General features: G+C 49.4%; 1 protein-coding gene across 9 annotated transcripts in view; it reads left to right on the top strand.

Annotated features, from left to right (window-relative positions):
• Nucleotides 1-24,917, top strand: part of SZT2 (SZT2 subunit of KICSTOR complex) — a 68,386-nt gene that overhangs the window by 21,602 nt on the left and 21,867 nt on the right. For all 9 annotated transcript variants that reach the window (XM_033226771.1, XM_033226766.1, XM_033226773.1 and 6 more), the window contains 24 exons: nt 8,730-8,861; nt 9,611-9,752; nt 10,174-10,280; nt 13,352-13,562; nt 13,775-13,945; nt 14,365-14,599; nt 14,790-14,919; nt 15,714-15,856; nt 16,109-16,261; nt 16,389-16,503; nt 16,719-16,936; nt 19,930-20,145; nt 20,495-20,573; nt 20,822-20,916; nt 21,183-21,351; nt 21,544-21,658; nt 21,747-21,860; nt 22,078-22,248; nt 22,424-22,518; nt 22,763-22,886; nt 22,989-23,153; nt 23,238-23,442; nt 23,708-23,823; nt 23,945-24,191. In XM_033226771.1, coding sequence (XP_033082662.1) covers nt 8,730-8,861; nt 9,611-9,752; nt 10,174-10,280; nt 13,352-13,562; nt 13,775-13,945; nt 14,365-14,599; nt 14,790-14,919; nt 15,714-15,856; nt 16,109-16,261; nt 16,389-16,503; nt 16,719-16,936; nt 19,930-20,145; nt 20,495-20,573; nt 20,822-20,916; nt 21,183-21,351; nt 21,544-21,658; nt 21,747-21,860; nt 22,078-22,248; nt 22,424-22,518; nt 22,763-22,886; nt 22,989-23,153; nt 23,238-23,442; nt 23,708-23,823; nt 23,945-24,191 — 3,668 coding nt within the window. The remainder of the gene's footprint in view (nt 1-8,729; nt 8,862-9,610; nt 9,753-10,173; nt 10,281-13,351; nt 13,563-13,774; nt 13,946-14,364; nt 14,600-14,789; nt 14,920-15,713; nt 15,857-16,108; nt 16,262-16,388; nt 16,504-16,718; nt 16,937-19,929; nt 20,146-20,494; nt 20,574-20,821; nt 20,917-21,182; nt 21,352-21,543; nt 21,659-21,746; nt 21,861-22,077; nt 22,249-22,423; nt 22,519-22,762; nt 22,887-22,988; nt 23,154-23,237; nt 23,443-23,707; nt 23,824-23,944; nt 24,192-24,917) is intronic.

The raw sequence follows: 24,917 nt of genomic DNA, 5'->3' as shown, positions 1-24,917 counted from the left end.
GAGCACCAAGAGGGAGCACCCAACCAAGCATGGGGCCACAACAGAGAAATCTTTCAGACCAAGCAGCATTTGTTTTTTGTGTTTTTGAGACAGAGTCTTGCTCTGTTGCCCAGGCTAGAGTGCAGTGGTGCAACCTTGGCTCACTGCACCCTCCACCTCCTGGGTTCAAGCGATTCTCCTGCCTCAGCCTTTCGAGTAGCTGGGATTACAGGTGCCCACCAGCACACCTGGCTTATTTATTTATTTATTTATTTATTTATTTAGTAGAGACAGGGTTTCACCATGTCGGCCAGGCTGGCCTCAAACTTCTGACCTCAAGTGGTCCACCTGCCTCTGTCTCCCAAAGTGCTGGGATTACAGGCATGAGCTACTGTGTGTGGCCCAAAGCAGCATTTGAACTGAGTTTTGAAGAAAAAATTGAGGTTAACCACTCAAAGAAGGGGAAATGGACTTTTCTGACAGAGGGACCAGCAAAAACAAACACATGGTACTATGAACCTGTACTCTCAATCACAGGTATTTTAGGGAACTACATATTATTGTCAACAGAGTAAAATTTGAATGTGGAAAGGGATGGTAAAGAGACTGTAGACATAAGTGGGAGCTGGTTATGAAAGGCCATGAATATGATGCTAAGGACTTTGTGCTTTATTCTATGGGGGAGTTCAGTGTGGAGGATAAGAGCACTGGATCTGGAATCACATTGCCTGTGTTTGCTTCCTAGTTGTACCACTTACTGGTCGTATGTCCTTCGCAAGTTACTTTGAACAGGTTCTGTTCATCTGTGTCCTTTCTCCAAATGGGGATATTAACATTGCCTATATCATATGGTGATTGAATTAATTCATATCAAGCACTTAGAACTGTGCTTGCCACATAGAAAATGTGCAAATGTTAGCTGTTAAAATAATTAGTCATAGGTGGTGGAGAACCATTGAAAGTTTTAAACGGACAGTAACAGGATCACATGTGTACATTGGGAAGATCACAGTATTTTGTGGCTAACATGGAGGATGGATTTGGGGACAAAGTCTGGATGGGAGAATAGGCGAAGATTATTGTAGCATGCGTGAGAGGAGGAGGCCTGAATATGGACAGCAGCTATAGGGAAGGAGAGGATTTCGTCAGTTAAGCCCCAGGGCCACTTGGCCACCCTGAGCCAGCCTTTTCATTTTCTCTGTAGCTCCCTCAAGATGTATCCTGGCTGGGCGCAGTGGCTCACGCCTATAATCCTAACACTTTGGGAAGCCAAGGCAGGTGGATCACATGAGGCCAAGCATTTGAGACCAGCCTGGCCAATGTGGTAAAACCCTGTCTACTAAAAATACAACAACAACAAAAAATTAGCTGGTTGTGGTGGTGCATATCTGTAATCCCCGCTGCTTGGGAGGCCGAATATGAGAATCGCTTGAACCTGGGAGGCAGAGGTTGCCATGAGCTAAGATCACGCCACCGTACTCCAACCTGAGCAACAGAATGAGACTGTCTCCAAAAAAAAAAAAAAGAACAAGATGTATCCTGTTAAATCACAGCACAGCAGTGTGTGCCTGTAATCCCAGCTACTTGGGAGGCTGAGGCAAAAGGATTATTTGAGGCCAGGAGTTTGAGACTAGCGTGGGCCACAGAGTGAGACCTAAAAGTCTCAAAAAAGTTAGTCTCAAAAAAGTTAGTTCACATATATAATACATGTTCATCAAAGAAGATTTGCAAAATACATTAAAATATAAAGAAAAAAACAAAACTCATCTATAATACAATACCCAGAAACCACAGCAGTTGTTTCTGGGTATTGTATTAAATTCTAACCTTTTGTTTTGTTTTGTTTTGGTTTTTTTGAGACAGAGTCTCACTCTGTTACCCAGGCTGGAGTGCAGTGGTGCAATCTGGGCTCACTGCAACCTCCACCTCCTGGGTTCAAGCGATTCTCCTGCCTCAGCCTTTCAAGTAGTTGGTACTACAGGCACGTGCCACCACGCCTGGCTAATTTTTTGTATTTTTAGTAGACAAGGGATTTCACCATGTTGGCCAGGATGGTCTCCATCTCCTGACTTTGTGATCTGCCCGCCTCAGCCTCCCAAAGTGCTGGGATTGCAGGCATGAGCCACTGTGCCTTGCTTAAATGCAAACATTTTATGGAATTTTCCTCCCTCACCTCCATCTCTTTACCTAAAGAGAAAGGGAGAATCAAGAGACTCATTCTAGACACGTGATTTTATGTCCTGTTTTTTGTTCTGTTTAAGAGACAGGGTCTCACTCTGTTGCCCGGGCTGGAGTGCAGAGGCATGATCATAGCTCAATGTAACCTTGAACTTCTGGGCTTAAGTGATCTCCCACCTCAGCCTCCCAAGTAGCTAGGACTGCAGGTGTGTGCCACCACACCCGACTAATTTTTAAAAATTTTTTTGTAGAGACCGGATCTTGTTATATTGTCCAGGCTGGTCTCAAACTCCTGGCTTCAAGTGATCCTCCCACCTCAGCCTCCCAAAGTACTGGGATTACAGGCATGAGCTGCTGTGCCTAGCCTGTCCTGCTTTTTTTTTTTTTTTTTACATATAGTATGGGTATTCTATGTCACTAAATATTATTTGAAAACGTAATTTTTACTGACCTGTTAACTTACTGTTTCATCATATTTTATCATATGTTTAGCCAGCCCCTTCTTGGCCACTTGGGTTTTCCCAATTTTCATTATTCTAAACAACATGAATAGGAACGTCTTTCTCACCTTTATATGGCTCCAGTTCTGCTCATGTTCCTTCCCATGGGCCTGTAGAGTGAGACAATGTCCCGCTTTCCCTCTTCTGGCTCACCCCACCCACTTTCCAATTGGGAACAGGGAGTAAAAAAGTAGTTGTTCCATGGGGTCAGGGTCCGGGAGAAGTGGACATGTGGGGCAGGTTGTAGGAGTGTGATGGGGAGAGGTGAGATCCTGAGGGCCACCACAGGGACTGCTGGGTCTATATACAATTTTAGGATGGGGACACTTATTTATGTTTGAAGGAGAAGAAAAGGAGCCCATGGAGAAATAATGAAGATATTAGAGAGACAAAAGGCTCAAGATTTAGATGGACAGATTAGCTATAGGGAAAATGAGGAGGAAGAGGAATCCTTTCTTCAGCACCTTGAAGGAAGAACAAAGACACAGATGTAAACATTCAGTAGACTTTGGGGATGCTTTCAGAGAGTTGGAGAGTAGTGTACTCTCCAGGTTGGGGTAAGCAGGGCGTTTCTATTGACTGACTTCCTTTCTCTTTGAAGAGGGCACAGGGTGGGAGTTATCTACTGAGGGTAAAGGGAAGGAAGGAGCATTCATTAGGGGGATAAGGAGAGGATTTTAAGCGTGAAAAAGAGAAAAGGGAACTTCTACCTAGAATAGTCAGACAAGAGAAAGAAAGAAAGGGCATCCAAATTGGAAAAAAAGAAGTCAAATTATCCTTGTTTACAGATGATATGGTCTTTTATTTGGAAAAACCTAATGGCTTCACCAAAAAACTATTAGAACTGATAAACAAATTCAATAAAGTTGCAAGATGCAAAATCAGCATACAAAAAATCAGTAGCATTTCTATATGCCAGCAGCAGACAATGTGAAGAAGAAATCAAGAAAGTAATCCCATTTACAATAGTTTAAAATAAAATACCTAGGAATTAACTTAACCAAAGAAGTGAAAGATCTCTACAATGAAAACTATAAAACATTGATGAGAGAAATTGAAGTGAACTCCAAAAATTGGAACGATATTCCATGTTCATGGATTGGGAGAATCAATATTGTTAAAATGCCCACACTACCTAAAGCAGTCTACAGATTCAGTACAATTCCTATCAAAATACCAATGACATTCTTCATAGAAATAGAGAAAACAATCTTAAAATTTATATGGAACCACAGATAGCTGAAGCTATTCTGAGCAAAACAAACAAAACTGGAGGAATCACATTACCTGACTTCAAATTATACTACAAAGCTATAGTAATCAAAAACAGCGTGGTGCTGGCATAAAAACAGACAACATAGACAAATGGAACCGAATAGAGAACCCAGAAGCCATGTATCTACAGTGAACTCATTTTTGACAAAGATGCCAAGAACATACATTGGGGAAGGAACAGTCTCTTCAATAAATGGTTCTGGGAAGACTGGATATTCATATGCAGAAGGATGAAACTAGACTCCTATCTCACAAAAATCAAATCAAAATGGATTAAAAACTTAAATCTGGCTGGGCGCGGTGGCTTACGCCTGTAATCCCAGCACTTTGGGAGGCCAAGGCGGGTGGATCATGAGGTCAGGAGTTCAAGACCAGCCTGGCCAAGATGATGAAACCCCATCTCTACTAAAAAACTACAAAAAAAAAAAAAATTAGCTGGGCGCGGTGGCAGGCGCCTATAATCCCAGCTACTTGGGAGGCTGAAGCAGGAGAATCGCTTGAACCTGGGCAGCAGAGGTTGCAGTGAGCCGAGATCGCGCCACTATACTCTAGCCTGGCCTACAGAGTAAGACTCTATCTCAAGAAAGAAAAAAAAAAAAAAGACTTAAATCTAAGACCTCAAACTATGAAACTACTACAAGAAAACATTGGAGAAACGCTCATGACACTGGACTAGGCAAAGATTTCTTTTCTGGTTTTTTTTTTAAACCACAGTCTAGCAGATTAACTCAACATCCTGCTCTATTTAATACTGTTCAGCAAAAGGAAATAACTAATTTCAATTTTAAACAAACTCATAAAACAAAGGAAACAAAACCATCTCACTATAGGCCTTTGACAAAGAACGTGAGCCATTTGCTATAGCTGCCAGGCATCAGTGTATGGCAAGGAACAGGGGCTTCAGGATGCCCAGGCAAGGCCTCTGAGGTGGGGTATATTGGGGTTTTGGGGGGTCTTGATAGCACTGAGTTGCTGGATCCTGTGCTGTCCTGCCTGGGTGGGGAGCAGGATGAGGGAGGCCATTCCTCTTCTGTAGAAAACACCAACCCCAGTCCAGGGACTGGCAGCTGAATTGGTGACTGTAAAGCGTGATCTATATGAAATCAAAGGCACATGTGGAAATCCACTCCCAGCAAAGGGGCAGTCCTTGGGGGAAGCCAGCTGGCCTTCTGGAGGGTCCCCTCTGAAATGTCAGCAATTGAAAAACACAACCTAAAAGTGATAGAGGACCTATAGGGAACTTTATTCTCTCACTTCTGTCTTCACAGGGGACACTGCCCCTTGGAAAGGCCAGGTTGGCTTCTGGCACAGGTATCCCCCATCTTCTTGGGCACCTGTGGCATTGCCAGCAGGCCAGAGGGGGTGGCTGACAGTGTTGGCTCTAGCCTGACCCAGGAGGCCCAGTTAGGATCCCCTTTACCCATGACAGGGGTGATTGCTACTTCTCCATGGTTCATGCGTAATGCTTCCAGCCCTTTCCAGCTCAGGGAACACATGCAGAATGACAGTCACCCAGCAGACTGGAAACTGCCTCCTCTCCAAAAGTCTGGCTCCTGAATACCCTCCTCCCTGGGAAAGGCTTTTGCCCCTTTGTGATTGGGCAGGAACCAGAACAGTTTCTCTGCTTTGCCATCTCTGCGACCAACAGCTCAGCCAGCCCCACATTCTCTGTCAAGCACTGAGCTCCAGCACTGTCCACACAGTAGAAACCAAATGAAATTACTTTGGCTTGTGGAGGGGGAAGAATGCAAAACAAAAACAAAAGCAAAATCACCTGCCCACAAGATACAGCAGAAAAGTTCACTATCTTTTTTTTTTTTTTTTTTTTTTTTTTTTTTTTGAGACAGAGTCTCACTCTGTTGCCTGGGGTAGAGTGCAGTGGTGTGATCTTGGTTCACTGCAACCTCTGCCTCCTGGGTTCAAGCAATTCCCCTGCTTCAGCCTCCTGAGTAGCTGGGATTACAGGCGCCTGCCACTAAGCCCACACTCTGCATAAACTCTGGTACTGGCTGTGTTCTCCATGGAAGGTCTCGCTGTGTTTCCTAGGCTGGAGTGCAGTGGTGTGAACATAGCTCACTGCAGCCTTGATCTCTTGGGCTCAAGTGATTCTCCTGCCTCAGACTCCTGAGTAGCTGAGACCACAGGTGTATTTCACCACACTCAGCTAATTTTTAGGGTTTTTTTGTTTGTTTGTTTGTTTGTTTGTTTTTTATAGAGATGAGGTCTCTACCAAGCTGGTCTCTAGCTCCTGGGCTCAAGCAATCTTCCCACCTTGGCCTCCCAAAGTGCTGGGATTACAGATGTGAACCACTGTGCTTAGCTCAAAGATTTCTTGATAATACCCTGCAAGCACAAGCATCCAAAGCAAAAATGGACAAACAGGATCATATTGAGTTAAAAAGCTTCTGCACAGCAAAGGAAATAATCAACAAAGTGAGGAAATAACTCACAGAATGGGAGAAAATATTTGCAAACCACCCATCTGACAAGGATTAAAACCAGAATATATAAGGCGCTCAAACAACTCTATAAGAAAAAAAAATTTAATAATCTGATTTTAAAATGGGATTTTTTTCTTAAAAAATCTCAATAGACATTTCTCAAAAGAAGGCATACATATGACAAACAGGTATATGAAAAGGTGCTCAACATCATTGATCATCAGAGAAATGCAAATCAAAACTACAATGAGATATTATTTCATCCCAGTTAAAATGGTTTTTATCCAAAAGACAGGCAATAACAAATGCTGGTGAGGATGTAGAGAAAAGGTAACCTTGTGCACTGTTGGTAGAAATGTAAATTAGTACAATCACTATGAAGAACAGTTTGGAGGTTCCTCAAAAAACTGAAAATAGGCCGGGTGCAGTGGCTCACACCTGTAATCCCAGCACTTTGGGAAGCCGAGGTGGATGGATCATGATGAGGTCGGGAGTTCAAGACCAGCCTGGCCAACATGGTGAAACCTCATCTCTACTAAAAATATAAAAATTAGTTGGGTGTGGTGGCAGATGCCTGTAATCCCAGCTACTTGGGAGCCTGAGGCAGAGAATTTGCTTAAATCTGGGAGGCAGAGATTGCAGTGAGCCGAGATAGTGCCACTGCACTCCAGCCTGGATGACAGAGTGAGACTCCATCTCAAGCAAAAACAAAAGCCTGAAAATAGAGCTACCATATGATCTAGCAATCCTCACTCCTAGGTGTATACGGAAAAGAAAGGAAATCAGTATATGGAAGAGATATCTGCACTCCCATGTTTATTACAGCACTATTCGCAATAGACAAGATCTGGAAGCAGCCTTAAGTGTTCATTGACAGATGAATGGATAAAGAAAATGTGGTATATATACACAATGGAATACTGTTCAGCCATAAAAAAGAATGAGGTCCTGTCATTTGCAACAACGTGGATGGAACTGGAGGACATTGTGTTAAGTGAAATAAGCCAGGCACAGAAAGACAAACTTGGCATGTTGTTACTTACTTGTGAGAGCTAAAAATTAAAACAGTTGAACTCATGGAGAGTAGAATGATGGTTACCAAAGGCTGGGAAAGGTAGTTGGGGGAGGTGGAAAGGGGAGATGGTTAATGGGTACAAAAATAGAATGAATAAGATCCAGTACTTGATAGCATAGTAGATTGACTACAGTCAACAGTAATTTATTGTACATTTTAAAATAAAAGAGTAAAATTGGATTGTAACACAAAAAATAGGATAAATGCCTGAGCTGGGCTAGGCATGGTAGCTCATGCCTGTAATCCCAGCACTTTGGGAGGCCGAGGTGTGTGGATCACTTGAGGCCAGGAGTTTGAGACCAACCTGGCCAACATGGTGAAACCCCGTCTCTACTAAAAATACAAAAATTAGCTGGGTGTGGTGGCCGATGCCTGTAATCCCAGCTGAGGAAGGCTGAGGCAGAAGAATCGCTTGAACCGGGAGGCAGAGGTTGCAGTGAGCCAAGATCACATCATTGCACTCGAGCCTGGGCGACAGAGCAAGGCTCTGTCTCAAAAAAAAAAAAAAAAGAGTGGGTGATACCCCATTTACCATGATGTAATTGTTATACATTGTATTCCTGTATCAAAGTATCTTATGTGCCCCATAAATATATACACCTTTTGTGTACCCACAAAAATTTTAAAAAAACATTTTTTTTTGATACAGAAAATTATCTGTAGCCCAGGCTGGAGTGCAGTGGCGTGATCTCTGCTCACTGCAACCTGCACCTTCCAAGTCCCGGTTAAGCAATTCTCTTGCCTCAGCCTCCCGAGTAGCTGGGATTACAGGTGCCCACCACCATGCCCAGCTAATTTTTGTAAAATTGAAAAGGTCCAGAATAGCCTCTGTGTATACAGAAGGTAGGCGTCTCCATGGTGACAGCTGATCTTGGGCTGGTCAGTATGCTTAGAAATAAAAAAGCATTAAAAAGTATGAGAATAAAAGAGACTTTGCCAGGCTGAGGAGGACAGCTCATAAGACATCCTGTAGACCAAGGTAGAAGAAGCTATTAATAGAAGATCTTATGGTGCCCATGTGGGGGATTGGAGAAGCCCAGTGTGGAGGACCCTAATCAGAGGGAAGTTGTGACCCCAGATAAAGATGACTAATAACTGGGGACCTGGGCTGAGGACTGATGGAGATTGGATAAGGGGGAAATTGGTTGTGGAATCATAGACCCTAGTTGGGTAGGAAGTCAGGATCGTCTAGATGGAGCTATGGAGAATAAACAGAGCAGAAGTGTAGTGGTCTGTGCCCCCCTGACCGTCCTGTCTCAGTCTTTCCCTTGTGCTTCTTAGGTACTGGTACAAGGCTGCCTCTTGGACCCGTCCCAGCAGGAGGTGTTCCTGCAGCAGATATATGAGCAGCTCTGCCTCTTTGAGGATAAAGTGGCCACCATGCTGCAGCAGCAGTATGATCCCCAGAGCCAGGTATGTAAGAGAGAAAGTGGGCAGAGGCAGCTTAGAAAGAGGAGCAGCTAAGGACAGAGGGCAGAGAGGAGGGATAGTCCAAATAGCACAGAAAAAGGCTAAGAGCTGGGGCAAAGTGAGACAAGGATAGGCATGCTCATGACACGTTCCCTGTTGGAGCAGGACTCAGATATATTCCCCAAAAACACAGATTCTTTCAGGGAGAAAATGTGAAATCCATTTGTTTGCATTTTTTTTTGGCCCCAGATCTTCTCCTCCAGTGGATCTGAGAAGGTGTCATGTGTGGCTTTGACCTCTAGTTAGCATTTTGTACAACTGGGGATAAAGCTGCCTGGGCCCACTAGACTTCCCTGTCTCATCACTTTGGGTACCCCAGAAGTAGCCAGGCAAATGGCAGTTCTGTGTGCCTGATGACTGGTCATGTAATTTGATTGAGGTATAAAATATTTCGTAACAGTGATGGAAAAATATGGAAAGGGGCCTTTCTTGGCAAAAGATGGAGAAGCCCTACTTCAGTACAGTCTGAAGCTTCATCTGGTGCCGAACTCCCTTCGCCTCTGAAGTTCAGTATCTGAGCACACATGGGGAGGGAGCACAGTAAAGACTCAGTCGCACAGTAGAGGAATTGGGGTCCTCACAGGATTCGGCCTGTCTGGCCTGAGAAGTGCTGGACTGTAAATTCTGGCTTTGCTATGGATGGGGCAGCAATGCCATCTGCCCCATTCTGTCTTTTCCATAACTTGGGGCAGGCAGAAGACCAGTCCCCAGACTCAGGGGACCTACTGGGCCGGAAGGTAGGCGTCTCCATGGTGACAGCTGACCTTGGACTGGTCAGTATGATTCGTCAGGGCATCTTGGCGCTGCAGTTACTACCGTCAAACTCCAGTGCAGGTCAGTAGAAGGAATATTGGTGGGACTGGGGAAGCGGGGAAGAAGGGTGGGGCTAACTGCTAACAAAGATAGCAGTTCCAGGGAATCAGTGGGCCCCAGAGAAGAGGATCTATTTCCTTGTTTGCAAAACATATGTCTGTATTAGTGTGTGTCAGGAACCCTCGGCTCTGACAACTCCCTAGAAGGAGTAGAGCTCCAAGGATATCACTTAGGGGAGGTTATGATCTGGCACTCAAGAGGAAGAAGCAAGAGGGTAAGGGAGAAGGAAAGGTGTTTGAAGTTTATAAATCTTCATCGTTTATAAAACTGCCCACATTGGTGGGAAGACACTGAGCCCTTCAGGGCCCTGTCAGTTGGGTGCCTTCCTGTGACTTTGGTCTGTCCAGTGTCTCCGGGTCTGATCTAGTGTTTTCTGCTCCAGGGATTATCGTGATCACGGATGGGGTGACCAGTGTTCCTGATGTTGCTGTCTGTGAGACGCTGCTGAACCAGCTTCGCAGTGGCACTGTGGCTTGTTCCTTTGTCCAGGTGAGGACTTTTTAGGAAGGATGAGAGAGAAATGGAGTATCTCACACAAAGGTGGATGGCTGGTTACTTTCTTACAGGCAGTGATTTCCCAGGTAAAGTCAATTAATTAGTTACATGGGGGGAAGGAGTCATGTCTGGAAGGTAGGTAGCATGGTAGGAGAGGACTCTCATTTGTTTCCTCTTTCCTTGGGATTTTGGAAATAGCTGTTAAAGCAGAAAGAATGCAGAATTTAAAATCTGACAGTCTTTTCTAGTCCCACCTCACCCCACAGATGAGTCATTATTGTTTTGAGTGCAGGGGTCAGAAAACCCGCTCAAACTAGCTTAAGCAAAGGGGTAAAAGGCATAGTCAGGGACTGCAGCTAAATTGGATTGATGGACTGTAGGGAAGGAGGTAAAAAGCTATGGGAAACAAGGCTGAAGGGGTAGGCACAGGCCAGAACATGAAAATCTGGTTCTGCTTTATTAATGAGATTAAGCATAACTCTGTGGGTGATGCAGATAGATAGAAGGAAAGTCATTAGTTGGGTTTATGTTTTATAAAGGTCACTCTTGCTGCTGGGTGAAGGACAGGGGGAAGTCAGTGAGAGAGGATCAGGGCTTAAATTGGGGGTAAAAGGATTGAGAAAAATGAAGAGGCAGGGTCAACCTGACTTCATGATTAGCAAGATGGGGGTAGGAGATGAAAGAAAAGAGGGCTTAAAGATGTCTCCAAGTCTCTGATTCCAGTGATGACTGGGTAGCAGCAGAGCAAAAGGAAGAGAAGCAGTTGTGGTAGAGTGAGGATAAGATGATGAAAGCAAGTTTGTGTATGTTGTGTTTGAGGTGCCTGTGGTTCAACACAGCCAGTTAAGATCACCTTTGGAGTTAGGCATGCTGGTCTAAATCCTGACTGCAGTTATTAACTGGGTGACATTGGGCACATTGCTTCACCTCTAGGTCAGATTCATTTGTAAATGGAGGTTGTAAAAGTACATAACTCACTGGGAGGTGAGATGCGTTTAAAGTATTTAGCATTGTACATAATCACTTAATAAATGGCTGCTGTTTGTAGCAGATAGCAGTTGAATACACAGATCCTGATATTCAGGAGACGAACACTGCTTGAGAGGTAGAGATTTACGCTTTGTCAGGGTACAGATGGTAATTGAGAACAGAAGAGGGTCCTGGAAGGACTTTGGGGAACACCAGTGTTCGAGGTCTTTCATAGGAAGAGGGCCCAGCAAAGAATAAAGAATCAGCCGGGAGCCAGAAGATGGTGGTGTCAGAGAAGTCAGAATTTTTGGAAGAAAATTTTACTTGATCTTTCTGCTGCTTCTCACAATGGTAACTACACTGTGAGAAGCAGCAAAAAGATCAAGTAAAAACTGAGGAATGAAAAGTGCCCTTTGGATTTGGTGATTAGGAGGTCACGGGGATGTTTTTCAGAGCCATTTTAGTCAAGAGGTGGTGAGGGGATTGAAGAGTGGATAGAAGGAAGGAAATAGGGACAAGTGTTGACACAAGAAATTTGGCTGTTGAGATCGAGAGCAGGGCAAGAGAGAGAATGGTAACCAGAGGGAAGTACAGGGTAAAGGAGTGTTTTGTTTTGTTTTTAAAGCTAGAGACTTAAGCATGTTTCTAAGGGTCTGTAGTGAAGAAGAGTTTGAAAATAAAGAAAGGAAAAGGGAGGCTGGTGGAGTAAAGTCTCTGAATTGACAGGAGGGCATTGGCTTAAGAAACAGATTGAGGGATTCTTTTGGAGCAGGGAAGTGTCGTTTCTTTCTCTGAAACTAGAAAGTAGAAGTGAAGATGTGGATCAGCTCTGCGAAGGGCCTCTGATTTATCTCTGAAGTAAAAGGTGAAGCCGAGTACTGTAAGGAAGAGAGGCCAGAGTTGGGAAGAAGGAACAGTAATAAGGACTGCCCTGAAGGACTAGCAGAGTTGAGTGTCATATTTTGATGTGGTGCCACCCTACACAACTGTCAGTTTTTCTGTTTGGGCACCACTGGCCAAGAACAGAGGCTGTGATCCTAGTTGGGGTTTCGAAGAAGCAGACGAGAGTGAAGAGGGCCAGGGATTTGAGAGCAATGCTTACAAAGTTGTCTGAATGTAGGGTCCAAGCTGGGTCGAGAAAGGAGGGTCAGGACAATGTGGATAGATTTGGAGAGAGCAGAGGTTCAAGGCCTGACAGTCTCAGTGATGTCAAAGAGCAGCAGCAGGAGGAGGGTGGGAGGAACCTAAGGGTATAGTGCTGTATGTAATCAGTGGGTTGTGGCAATTAGAAATTGCAAAGATGAATTTGTTCCAGGTGAAGCCAAGAGCCAGCGTGTAGCCTACAGGCAGGTGAGCGGAATAGAGAAAGTTACTGGAGATAAGAGTTAAGGAACTGAGAGGGCAGGGACTTGAATGAGTCATCTGGAGCAGGTCTGCGAACACTTTCTGCAAAGGCCAGTTAACCTTTAAGCCTTGTGGACCAGCTCTGCTGTTGAAGCGTGAAAGCAGCCATAGATAATACAAAATGAATGTGTGTGGCTGTGTTCCAATAAAACTCAATTCACAAAAATAGGTGATGGACTAGATTTGCCCCTCAGGGTATATGTAGTTTGCTAATTTCTCATCTACAGCTATTGTATTCAAAATGTAGTCCAGAGACTAGCAGAAAGCTTGTTTGAAATGCAGAATCTCAGGCCCCACCCCAGACCTACTGCAGTTTAACAAAATCCCCAGGTGTTTTTTATACACTCTAAAGTTTGAGAAGTGTTGATAAGCTGAAGCCTCTCAGGATGATGACAGGAAGTCAGTGAACCAGTTGCCAAAATCTTTAGTGAAGGAGGTGGTGGGCCTGGTGGGCCATTAGGTATTGAGGAGGAAGTGCAGAGGGTACTGTGGCCAGTTAGCATGGGCATCAGACAGAAGGGCTCAAAGAAGGAAAGACACAGACAGTGGTCTGTCCTAGGAAAACACTGGCTTACTTCCCACTCTGTGGTCCAGGGAATGGGAGCAGCCACCTAGCCCAGTCTCTTTCTCTCCTGTTCTTCCTTCTCCTGTGCCTCTGTCGGAGCTAGGTCTTCAGTTGCTCACTTTTTCAGGTGGGAGGAGTTTACTCTTATGACTGCAGTTTTGGCCATGTGCCCAATGTGGAATTAATGAAGTTCATCGCAATGGCAACATTCGGCTCCTACCTGTCCACTTGTCCTGAGCCGGAGCCAGGCAACCTGGGTCTGACTGTCTACCACCGGGCGTTTCTCCTCTATTCCTTCCTGCGCAGTGGGGAAGCATTGAACCCTGAATATTACTGCGGTGAGAGGCACACTGAGGTGGGTGTGGGAAGGAGGGAATATAGAATGGGCCCAGAGATTATGGTGCCCTGGAGTACTGAAAGTGTAACTGGAGCTGGCTCCACTGGCACTGTTACCTCACAGTGATTTCAGCATAGCCCCTTCGCCCTACAGATCTGTCAGTTAGTTGGCAGATAGCCAGTTTCTCCTTCCCCATCCCTACTGGTCTTCCAGGCTCTCAGCACCGACTATTTAATGAGCACCTGGTCTCTGCAAGCAGCAACCCTGCCCTGGCCTTGCGCCGGAAGAAGCACACTGAGAAGGAGGTGCCAGCCGACTTGGTCAGCACTGTGTCTGTGCGACTTCGAGAGGGCTACAGTGTCCGAGAGGTCACACTGGCCAAAGGTAAGGGTCATTAGCCTGCTGTAATCTCACAGATCTCTCAGGAATTTGTGTGTGGGAAGACCCACATGTATCACACATGAAAGAGTGTCACAGTGAAAACCTTATCGGTAGAGACAGTGGGTTTTGAATTGTCATTAGGGCTTAATTCTCTTAGCATGGAGCTTCCCAATTCCATCTCTTTTTGCCCAAGGTGAACCAGCTGAGGGTGGTGTAGGGTCCTGAACTTGGCTTGGTTTTCAGATTGTTTCTACAAACTTGTGTGTCAGTTGGCCAGCTGTAGGCCTGAAACCTGTGGAACCATACTTGGAACCTTTGGCAGGGCTAGGTTCCATGAGATAGGTGGGGGTTTCAGATAGAACTCGATCCCAGGCGTAGAGTCCTATGCCTTCTCCTAACTGGCCCTCCCACTTCTCCCTTAGGAGGGTCCCAATTGGAGGTAAAGCTGGTGCTGCTGTGGAAACACAACATGCGCATTGAGTACGTGGCTATGGCACCCTGGCCCCTGGAGCCTGAGGGCCCTCGAGTAACACGGGTGGAAGTGACAATGGAAGGCGGCTACGACATTTTGCATGATGTGTCCTGTGCACTAAGGCAGCCCATCCGTTCATTGTATCGTACCCATGTTATCCGGCGTTTCTGGAACACGCTGCAGAGGTCAGTGAAGTCATCACTCAATGAATGCTGCCCCATTTGTTGTGTGGAGGGACAGATTTGTGAAGGTGGGAGCTGGGGACCATCACCCAGAGAACCAGGCTTATATCCAGGGTCCCAAATACCTCTAAGGCTCCCCTCATCTGCACCCAACAGAGTCAGATATGGCTCAGGCCTAGCCCTTATTCTACAGCATCAACCAGACAGACCAGATGCTTGCCCACCTTCAGTCCTTCTCGTCAGTGCCTGAGCATTTCACGCTTCCTGACAGCACCAAGAGCGGAGTGCCACTCTTCTACATCCCTCCAGGCTCCACTACCCCGGTGAGTAGCTCTGAAGTGTAGTAGCCCCATTTCATGCCAACTTGGGTTGTATAGCATCTGGAGCCCAGGAGCACCACCTTCTATTGCTTTCTCTCTCACGTCTAGGGCACCTAAACCAGAAGTCCAAGCTTTTACCTTGAGAGCTTCTCTTCTCCCTCACCCTAAGGCCCCAGGGAAGAAGAGGATCTATAGAGACAGGCTGTCCTGAACAGAGCACAGGTGGCAGAGGCAAAGACTCACACTGTCTAGGTGGTGGTATCCCAGCCCCAGCAGACCATTAGCACTTGCCCCATCTCCATGTGGCATACTCTGGGCTCCCCCAGTCACCTTTACTTGTATGCATCCACCACCAGCCACCATGAACTGTGTACTTCCTAAAGACCACAACTTCCTTGGTCCTGTGCTGTCTTCACACTCAGTCCACGCTGTCAGCCTAACAGTGATGGGCGGGTGGCTTATGCTAATGTACAGTGGCCACATCATGAGGTCCTGCCACCATTCGGTGGCTTTTCTCCCAAGTCAGTGACATAAGCTGGGCTCATGGTTCAATCCTTCTCCTGGATTCAGCTTTAAAGGACTACATAGTCTGTCCCTGGGCTCAGTCATCCAAATCTAGTCTTCACAGTGGAAGCAGTTTTTGTCTCCACTGTGCTTTGTCTCAGGCTGGGCTGTAGCCTCAAGCCACTGCTGTCTCTGACTCTGAATGGAGTTTACCCATGGTTTTGTTCGCTCTTTGCAGTTTGTACCCTGGTCCTCTACAAATGCTCATATAGTGCTGTCGTTCCTGTCCCCAGGTGCTCTCCCTCCAGCCTAGTGGTTCTGACTCATCCCATGCCCAGTTTGCTGCCTACTGGAAGCCAGTGCTGTCCATGGATGCAAATTCCTGGCAGCGATGGCTGCACATGCATCGCCTGGTGCTAATCCTGGAGCACGACATGTGGGTGCCCTTAGGGCTGGGCCGTAGTGGGGGTGGAGTATCGGGGTTGGGGGATAGGGAATGATGGGAACGGGGGGAGCAGCAGATGAGCTCTTACCAACTGCTGCCAAGGAAAAACTATAGCCTTTTCCTTGCCTCCCTGCTCATCAGTCCCCATAACCTCAGGCAAGGCCTAGAAGAGATAGTAGTCTATTCCTTTTCTCCAAGACTGGGGCCGGGAGGTCTAACCTCAATCCACACCTCTCTTCCTAGACCAGTCCCCAAGCACTTGCATACCCCGGGCAGCAATGGGCGCTACAGCACTATCCAGTGCAGGATCTCCCACTCCTCCCTGACCTCTCTGCTTCGGGACTGGAGCAGCTTCGTACTAGTTGAGGGCTATTCTTATGTCAAGCTGCTCTCCAGGTGGGCAAAGTGATGTCCTCTCATGCCCCCCCACCTCATTCCATGTCTCCCTCTAACCTCTAACCCCAGACCTCACTCCTACATCCTGCCAACCTTGGACTGCTCACTGACTCCCATTTCTCCCCAGTGCCCCGGACCAGCCCCCCTCCTCCTTCTACATGGTCCGTATCATTTCCAAGGCCCCATGCATGGTTCTTCGCCTGGGTTTTCCCATTGGCACACCAGCACCGGCCCGACACAAGGTGAGCTGGGCCCTAACTGACTCTGACCAAGGAGCCCTGGGGTGTAGACTAGCTCCCTCTCCCCAAACCCCACAGGGCCAGGTCTAATAGAGGGAGGAGTCCCCAGACCAAGGAAGACCTGGAGAAGAAGGCTGTGTCTCACCTTGTCTGTGGGCCCCGTCTCCCAGACCTGTAGGAGATGGGAGTAGGAGGATCTGACCACATTCTCCCCTCAGATTGTGTCAGGCTTGAGGGAAGAGATCCTGCAGCTGCGTTTCCCTCACCGGGTACAAAGCAAGGAGCCAACGCCCAAGGTGAAACGAAAAGGGCTAGGGGGCGCTGGCGGGGGCAGCTCTCCCTCCAAGTCATCCCCCGTGCTGGGGCCACAGCAGGCCCTCTCTGACCGGCCCTGCCTTGTGGTCCTGCATAAGCCACTGGACAAACTGCTCATCAGGTTGGTACAGAGGTGTGGAAGGGCATGGCTTAGTGGGGTATGAGTGGTACAGAGGTGTGGAATGGTCTGGCTTAGCAGGGTATGAGTGCTACCACACGAAGGGTGTGGCTTAGCGGGGTGTGAGTGGTACAGAAGTGTGGAGGGTGTGGCTTGGTGGGGTATGAGTGGTACAGAGGTGTGGAATGGTCTGGCTTAGCAGGGTATGAGTGCTACCACACGAAGGGTGTGGCTTAGCGGGGTGTGAGTGGTACAGAAGTGTGGAGGGCGTGGCTTAGGGTATGAGTGGTACAGAGGTGTGGAAGGGCGTGGCTTAGCGAGGTATGAGTAGATCAGAGGTGTGGAAGGGCGTGGCTTAGCGGGGTACAAGTGGTAGAGGTGTGGAGGGCGTGGCTTAGCGGGGTGTGAGTGGTACAGAGGTGTGGAGGGGTGTGGCTTGGCGGGGTATGAGTGGTATAGAGGTGTGGAAGGGCGTGGCTTAGCAGGGTACAAGTGGTAGAGGTATGGAGGGCGTGGCTTAGCCTGGTATGAGTCAGAGGTGTGGAGGGTGTGGCTTAGTGGGGTATGAGTGGTACAGGTGTGGAAGGGTGTGGCTTAGCAGGGTATGAGTAGGTCAGAGATGTGGAAGGGTGTGGCTTAGCGGGGTATGAGTGGTATAGAGGTGTGGAGGGCGTGGCTTAGCGGGGTATGAGTGGTACAGAGGTGTGGAAGGGCGTGGCTTAGTGGGGTATGAGTGGTACAGAAGTGTGGAAGGGCGTGGCTTAGTGGGGTATGAGTGGTACAGGTGTGGAAGGGCGTGGCTTAGCGGGGTATGAATGGTACAGAGGTGTGGAGGGCGTGGCTTAGTGTGGTGTGAGTAGGTCAGAGGTGTGGAGGGTGTGGCTTAGCAGGGTATGAGTGGTACAGAGGTGTGGAAGGGTCTGGCTTAGCAGGGTATGAGTGGTAGAAGTGTGGAATGGCGTAGCTTAGCAAGGTATAAGTAGGTCAGAGGTGTGAAAGGGCGTGGCTTAGTGGGGTATGAGTTGGTCAGAGGTGTGGAAGGCTGTGGCTTAGCGAGGTATGAGTAGGTCAGAGGTGTGGAAGGCTGTGGCTTAGCAGGGTATGAGTGGTAAGGGGTGTGGAAGGGCATGGCTTAGCTGGGTATGAGTAGGTCAGAGGTGTGGAGGGTGTGGCTTAGCGTGGTATGAGTGGTACAGAGGTGTGGAAGGGCGTGGCTTAGTGAGGTATGAGTAGGTCAGAGGTGTGAAAGGGCATGGCTTAGCAGGGTACAAGTGGCAGAGGTGTGGCGGGCGTGGCTTAGCCTGGTATGAGTAGTACAGAGGTGTGGAAGGCGTGGCTTAGTGGGGTATGAGTTGGTCAGAGGTGTGGAAGGCTGTGGCTTAGCGGGGTACGGGTAGGTCAGAGGTGTGGAAGGGCGTGGCTTAGTGGGGTATGAGTTGGTCAGAGGTGTGGAAGGGCATGGCTTAGCGGGGTACAAGTGGCAGAGGTGTGGAGGGCATGGCTTAGCCTGGTATGAGTAGTACAGAGGTGTGGAAGGGTGTGGCTTAGTGGAGTATGAGTTGGTCAGAGTGTGGAAGGCTGTGGCTTAGCGGGGTACGAGTAGGTCAGAGGTGTGAAGGCTGTGGCTTAGCAGGGTATGAGTGGTAAGGGGTGTGGAAGGGCATGGCTTAGCTGGGTATGAGTAGGTCAGAGGTGTGGAGGGTGTGGCTTAGCGTGGTATGAGTGGTACAGAGGTGTGGAAGGGCGTGGCTTAGTGAGGTATGAGTAGGTCAGAGGTGTGAAAGGGCATGGCTTAGCAGGGTACAAGTGGCAGAGGTGTGGCGGGCGTGGCTTAGCCTGGTATGAGTAGTACAGAGGTGTGGAAGGGCGTGGCTTAGTGGGGTATGAGTTGGTCAGAGGTGTGGAAGGCTGTGGCTTAGCGGGGTACGGGTAGGTCAGAGGTGTGGAAGGGCGTGGCTTAGTGGGGTATGAGTTGGTCAGAGGTGTGGAAGGGCATGGCTTAGCGGGGTACAAGTGGCAGAGGTGTGGAGGGCATGGCTTAGCCTGGTATGAGTAGTACAGAGGTGTGGAAGGGTGTGGCTTAGTGGAGTATGAGTTGGTCAGAGGTGTGGAAGGCTGTGGCTTAGCGGGGTACGAGTAGGTCAGAGGTGTGAAGGCTGTGGCTTAGCAGGGTATGAGTGGTAAGGGGTGTGGAAGGGCATGGCTTAGCTGGGTATGAGTAGGTCAGAGGTGTGGAGGGTGTGGCTTAGCGTGGTATGAGTGGTACAGAGGTGTGGAAGGGCGTGGCTTAGTGAGGTATGAGTAGGTCAGAGGTGTGAAAGGGCATGGCTTAGCAGGGTACAAGTGGCAGAGGTGTGGCGGGCGTGGCTTAGCCTGGTATGAGTAGTACAGAGGTGTGGAAGGGCGTGGCTTAGTGGGGTATGAGTTGGTCAGAGGTGTGGAAGGCTGTGGCTTAGCGGGGTACGGGTAGGTCAGAGGTGTGGAAGGGCGTGGCTTAGCGAGGTATGAGTAGGTCAGAGGTGTGGAAGGGCATGGCTTAGCGGGGTACAAGTGGCAGAGGTGTGGAGGGCATGGCTTAGCCTGGTATGAGTAGTACAGAGGTGTGGAAGGGTGTGGCTTAGTGGAGTATGAGTTGGTCAGAGGTGTGGAAGGCTGTGGCTTAGCGGGGTACGAGTAGGTCAGAGGTGTGGAAGGGCGTGGCTTAGCGAGGTATGAGTAGGTCAGAGGTGTGGAAGGCTGTGGCTTAGCAGGGTATGAGTGGTAAGGGGTATGGAAGGGCGTGGCTTAGCGGGGTATGAGTAGGTCAGAGGTGTGGAGGGTGTGGCTTAGCGTGGTATGAGTGGTACAGAGGTGTGGAAGGGCGTGGCTTAGCGGGGTACAAGTGGTAGAGGTGTGGAGGGTGTGGCTTAGCCTGGTATGAGCAGTACAGAGGTGTGGAAGGGTGTGGCTTAGCCGGGGATGAGTAGAGATCGCTGGGGAGTTGTCCCATTTCCTAGATATGAGAAGCTACCCTTGGACTACCGGGCACCCTTCTTGCTGACACTGGAGCCACCAGGTCCACTGCCTTTGGTGTCAGGCCGCTCAGCCTCTTCTAGCCTGGCATCACTGTCCCGCTACCTCTACCATCAGCGCTGGCTTTGGAGTGTCCCGTCAGGACTGACCCCTGCGCTGCCTCTCAGTGCCATTGCCCAGCTCCTCTCCATCCTCACTGAGTATGTCATCCAAGTCTGCCAGGCCACTCAGGGCAAGGAGAGAGCAAGTGTAGACTGGGACACTAGCAGAAAGCCTGTAGCACACACTTCCCCTCTAATTCCCAGTCTCAAGTATAGAGCAGCATCTGCTACTGCCCTCCCTGTCTGCTCCCATCACTCAATTTGTTTTGGCCTCTCTCATCCTCATTGGACTTGTTATACCCTGAGGGACCACCAGTTTGAGCAGGGCCACCAGCAGACTTGGCTCCTTGAGAACTGCTGGGAGGTGGGTGTGTGTGGGGAAAGCTTGTAGTCTCAGTGTCTCTTCTTCCCTTATCCTGGCCTTGCCTTGGCCTTTATGGGACTTCAGAGTCCGACTTTCTGAAGGATTCCACTTTGCCTGCAGTGGAGAAGGAATCATCAACATGGTTCTGGAACTTCCAATTCAGGTATGTGCCATCCCTCATGACACCTTCCTGCCAAGGTCTGTCATAATCTCAGGGACACTGGCCTCTGAGCTGGGTTGGGACTGCTGGAAACTCTGCCTCACAGGGACAGTGTGGCCAGAGGGTGCAAGGTTTGAGGCTGCAGTCAGGACAACGTGGTGAGGGAACTGAAATTCTGAGGGCCAGAGCTAAGCCAGGCCAGATCTCTGCCTCGGCTGGGATTTGCTCAAGATCTCCCATTTTGCCCACAGAATGAACCACCAGGGCAGGCTGCAGCTGAAGAGAAGCACACCTGTGTTGTCCAGTATATCCTCTTCCCCCCACACTCTACCTCCACCAAAGACAGGTGAGACAGGCCCTCTGTGAGGGCCGCCTCCGCAGAGTCACCCTTCTCCCCACCATCCCCTAGAGTTCTGGCTCCCATATCCTGAAATGATCTTGATCCCAAAGTCAGGGAGTGGGTGTGGTGTTTAGATGCTTCATCAGGCAGATGCTGGTCTGGGAAGGCCTTGTGTGACTCGTGGCTGCCCTCTGTGCCTGCCTCCTTCCCTCCATGAGGTTCATTCCCTGCCATGAGGCTGTGCATTGGACTCAGAGCCCTTCCTCCTTTAGCTTCTCAACAGATGATGACAATGATGTGGAAGTGGAGGCCCTGGAGGGAGACTCAGAGCTCAATCTGGTCACCGAGGTGTGGGTGGAGCCACAGTATGGGCGAGTGGGACCTGGCCCTGGAAGCTGGAAGCACCTCCAGGACCTGACATATTCTGAGATCCCACAAGCTGTGAGTGTCCTCAGAACAGTACCCCAACCTCTCTCACTGGATTGGGGTACCATCTCCTTTGGAGTACTGCAGTCTGTGGGCTTCCTGGTGCCTCTGAATGGCTGGGACTGTTGAAGCTTCCTGAAGAGCTGGAACCCAGGGTATCCTGGGCTAAGAGGGGTTGACTCCTCACCTCTGATGTTCTTCCTGTAGCTCCATCCACGGGATGCTGCCTGCATAGGCTCCATGCTGAGCTTTGAATACCTGATACAGCTGTGCCAAAGCAAGGAGTGGGGTCCTGTGCCCCCAGAGCCGCGGGTCTCTGATGGTGAGTGGGGCAGGTGGCCCACTGGTGGAGCAGGGGAGTGGGTAGAATAATCAGTGTCTCACTGTGTCCTGTCTTTCCTCCCTTGTAGGATTGGATCAGGGAGGAGACACCTGTGTCCATGAGATCCCTTTCCATTTTGACCTAATGGGATTGCTGCCACAGTGCCAGCAGCTCCAGATGTTCTTCCTCTTGCTTGCCAGAGGTGGGTGAACCTGGTACCCTTTCACCCCACACCTAAAGGGCCAGCAAGCCTGGAAGTATTAGAAAATAACAAACAGATGGGTCAGCAAGTGAGCAGATGAGCGGCGGGGGCAGGAGGAGCCCATGAGGCTGAAGGAGGGGCCTTGCTGGTCAGGGCTGAGCCGGGGGCACCGGGCAGCAGGAGGCTCTTGGTGCTGAGCAGAGTGTGTGTCGGGCAGAGCCAGAGGGTGTCCCTTTCGCCGAGGGGTCCTGTCCCGCCAACGACATGGTGCTGTGCCTGCTGCACAGCTGCCTAGGGCAGGAGCTGAGTGACCGGGAGATCCCACTGACACCCGTTGACCAGGCTGCCTTCTTGAGTGAGGTGCTGCGGCGGACCTGCCATGTTCCAGGTGAGTTACCCACATCCTCCTGACACCAGACCCTAGCCCAGCCCTTTTCCCCCACCCTCACGGGTGGTTTCTGTCTTTGAGTTTTGGCCTTCCCCTTCCTCCCCCTTTCTTCAACCCAGAGTCCCACCTCTCTGCTGGCTCTGCCCTCTTTCACTCATCTCTACCCCGATTGTAGGTGCCGAGGGGCCACTACTGGGAGTTCATGGGATCCTGAAGGAGCAAGCATTCGGCAGCACCCAGGCCACAGGAGACTCCGCTGTTACTTCCCTGGTCAGCACCGATTCTTCTCCATGAGCCCTTGTCACACTGACCTCCTTCTAGCACCATATCTTGAGGCCCCAACTTTCTACCGCCATTGAGACTAAATGGCATCTGCCAATGACAGAATGCCGTCATTTTCCATTGTCCTGGATCTTTCAAGCTGTACCTAAGATGAGTCAGCTCTAGGGTGGAGGAGGGAAACGGGCTGTACATTCACTTATAGATTGCTCTAATTTCTATTTTTCTCTTACAGAGAGTAGGTCTTCCTGAAACTCTCAAGCCTCTCATCTCTGCCCAGCCCCCTCAGTGGCGCTGCTATGCAAGGCTTGTGAACCCCCAGCATGTGTTTCTGACTTTTCTCCCAGCTACCTTCTCAGGTGCCAGCCACTGACCTCCTCACGAACCCCCTCAGATACAAACCCCTGAGCTCCTGCACCAGCCCACCAGGCAGCTCTGATTTATTGTCTCATCTTCTTCAGATGTCCAGCGTCTGGCTGCCTGTGGCCTGGAGGGACCCCCTCAAGAGGAGACAAAGCCTAAGTTTGGGGATTGGAGTGGGGCTCCCAGTCTGAAAGATCTAGAAGGAACTGGGGTCAAAGCTACAAAGTCCCAAGTCCCTGTCCTCAGTGTAACCCTGGCTGATGGTAAGGCTGCCGACTCAAGGTGGGCAGGAGTGGGAGTGGGAAACAGACAGGGCTGGAAGACCACATGACACCTTTTCTTCACAGACAGTGCCCAGAATCAAGGAGAGCTAAGCCCACCCTTCCGTCGAGACTTACAGGCTTACGCTGGGCGTCAGGCTTCCCAGACTGAGAGTACAGATGGGCCCCGGACCCGGTGTCCTGTCTACATCTACAGCTGTTCACTGGAAGCGCTGAGAGAACAAATGGTTGGCATGCAGCCCCCTCAGGCGCCCCGAGACCTCATCTTCCGGTGAGTGCCTTCAGTGTTGACCTGTGTCCTCGCCGGGCCATGGCTCCCAGCCAAGAAGTAAGTACACACTAATGGGCATGGGCAGGTAAGTTGCCACATCCTGCTGGCTCCTTGCTTGATTTCCCTCAGCAAACCCTTGAACTTGTTAGGCCATGAATACCCTTGATATGTGTCTGTAGATGATCCATTGGAGTGTAGATGGCTAATGAGTCTGAGGTATCACTTAAAGGAGTTAGTCAAGCTCCATTTTCCCTCCCCTTCCTAGGACTCAGTTCCTTGACCACCCCTCCCCATCCTCAGCCTGGATGGAGCCCCGGTACAAGGAGGCAGCCAGCCATTGTGCCCTACTGCAGGAGCATGCACAGCGGTGCTATGTCCGTGGTGAGCAGGAGGGTGGTGGGAGGGAGGAGTGGGGCCCTGGGGGAGATACAGGGATTATAGGGTGGGGACTGGAGAGGCCATTCCAGAGCTTGAGCCTCATGGCCCCTTCCACTTCCATCAGGGCTATTCCGCAGCTTGCAGCAAGCACAGAGTGTGACTTCCCAGGATTTGCTGACAGCGGTAGATGCCTGTGAGGAGCTACTACAAGAAGTAGACATCACTCCATTTCTGCTTGCACTGTGTGGCCACACTTGGGGTTTGCCTCATGCACCCCCAAGCCCTGGTCCTCTCAGCCCCGGGCCCTTCAGCAGCAGCATGGAGGAGGGTGCTGAGCCTCGGGAACGAGCTATCCTAGCTTCTGAATCCAGGTTAGGATTGTACTTGAATGATGGATAAGGAGGTACACAGACCAAGTCCCTATAAACAAGGACCTTCCAGTCCAGGGGAATGACTGTCCAAGGTAGTATCTAAGCACCTGAGAAGCAGTAGTGCTTTGTCGCCGGCTCGCTGACTGCCATGCAGCCTTCCTCCCGCATTTGGCACAGGCAGCAGTCTCTCTCCCAGGCTCTCCCCATCTCCCCTGCTTTGACGTTGAGTGATGCGCTGAGTCAGGGATAGGGAGTCCCCTGGTGCTAACCGTGAAAGTAGAGACTTGTTCTGAGGACATCCACACAATAGTAGGAATCTCCCCAACCAATCTGTGAATTTCATGGGGGTCAAAACTGTATTTTGCTCACTGCTAAGTCCCCAGCTCACCTTAGGGGCTCAACAGGTCGCTGTTGAAGGGAGAAAGAGGAGGAGAGAAGGAGAAAGGCAAGCAGGCAGACAGCTATGGGTCTAGCATCTGCAGTGTGTTAGCGTTGGGGAAACAGAAGAACCAGAAGGATGGATATGCTGATGACTCCTAGATTGGAACTCCAGTCCAGTTCTCTCTTTGGAGCTCTAGATACCCACTTTTCATGCACCGCAAATGAATGCATTTTCTTCCCACTAACCCTTGATTCTCCACCTTTCTTCTTCATTCATGGTGAAAGATACCACCCTCAACCTAGTGATCCAAGTCAGAAAACTGGGAGTTACCGCTACTCTGTTTC

Source organism: Trachypithecus francoisi, unplaced genomic scaffold (assembly GCF_009764315.1).
Source record: "Trachypithecus francoisi isolate TF-2019V2 unplaced genomic scaffold, Tfra_2.0 Lachesis_group12, whole genome shotgun sequence".
Taxonomy (NCBI): domain Eukaryota; kingdom Metazoa; phylum Chordata; class Mammalia; order Primates; family Cercopithecidae; genus Trachypithecus; species Trachypithecus francoisi.
This window is presented reverse-complemented; position numbering and strand designations above follow the sequence as displayed.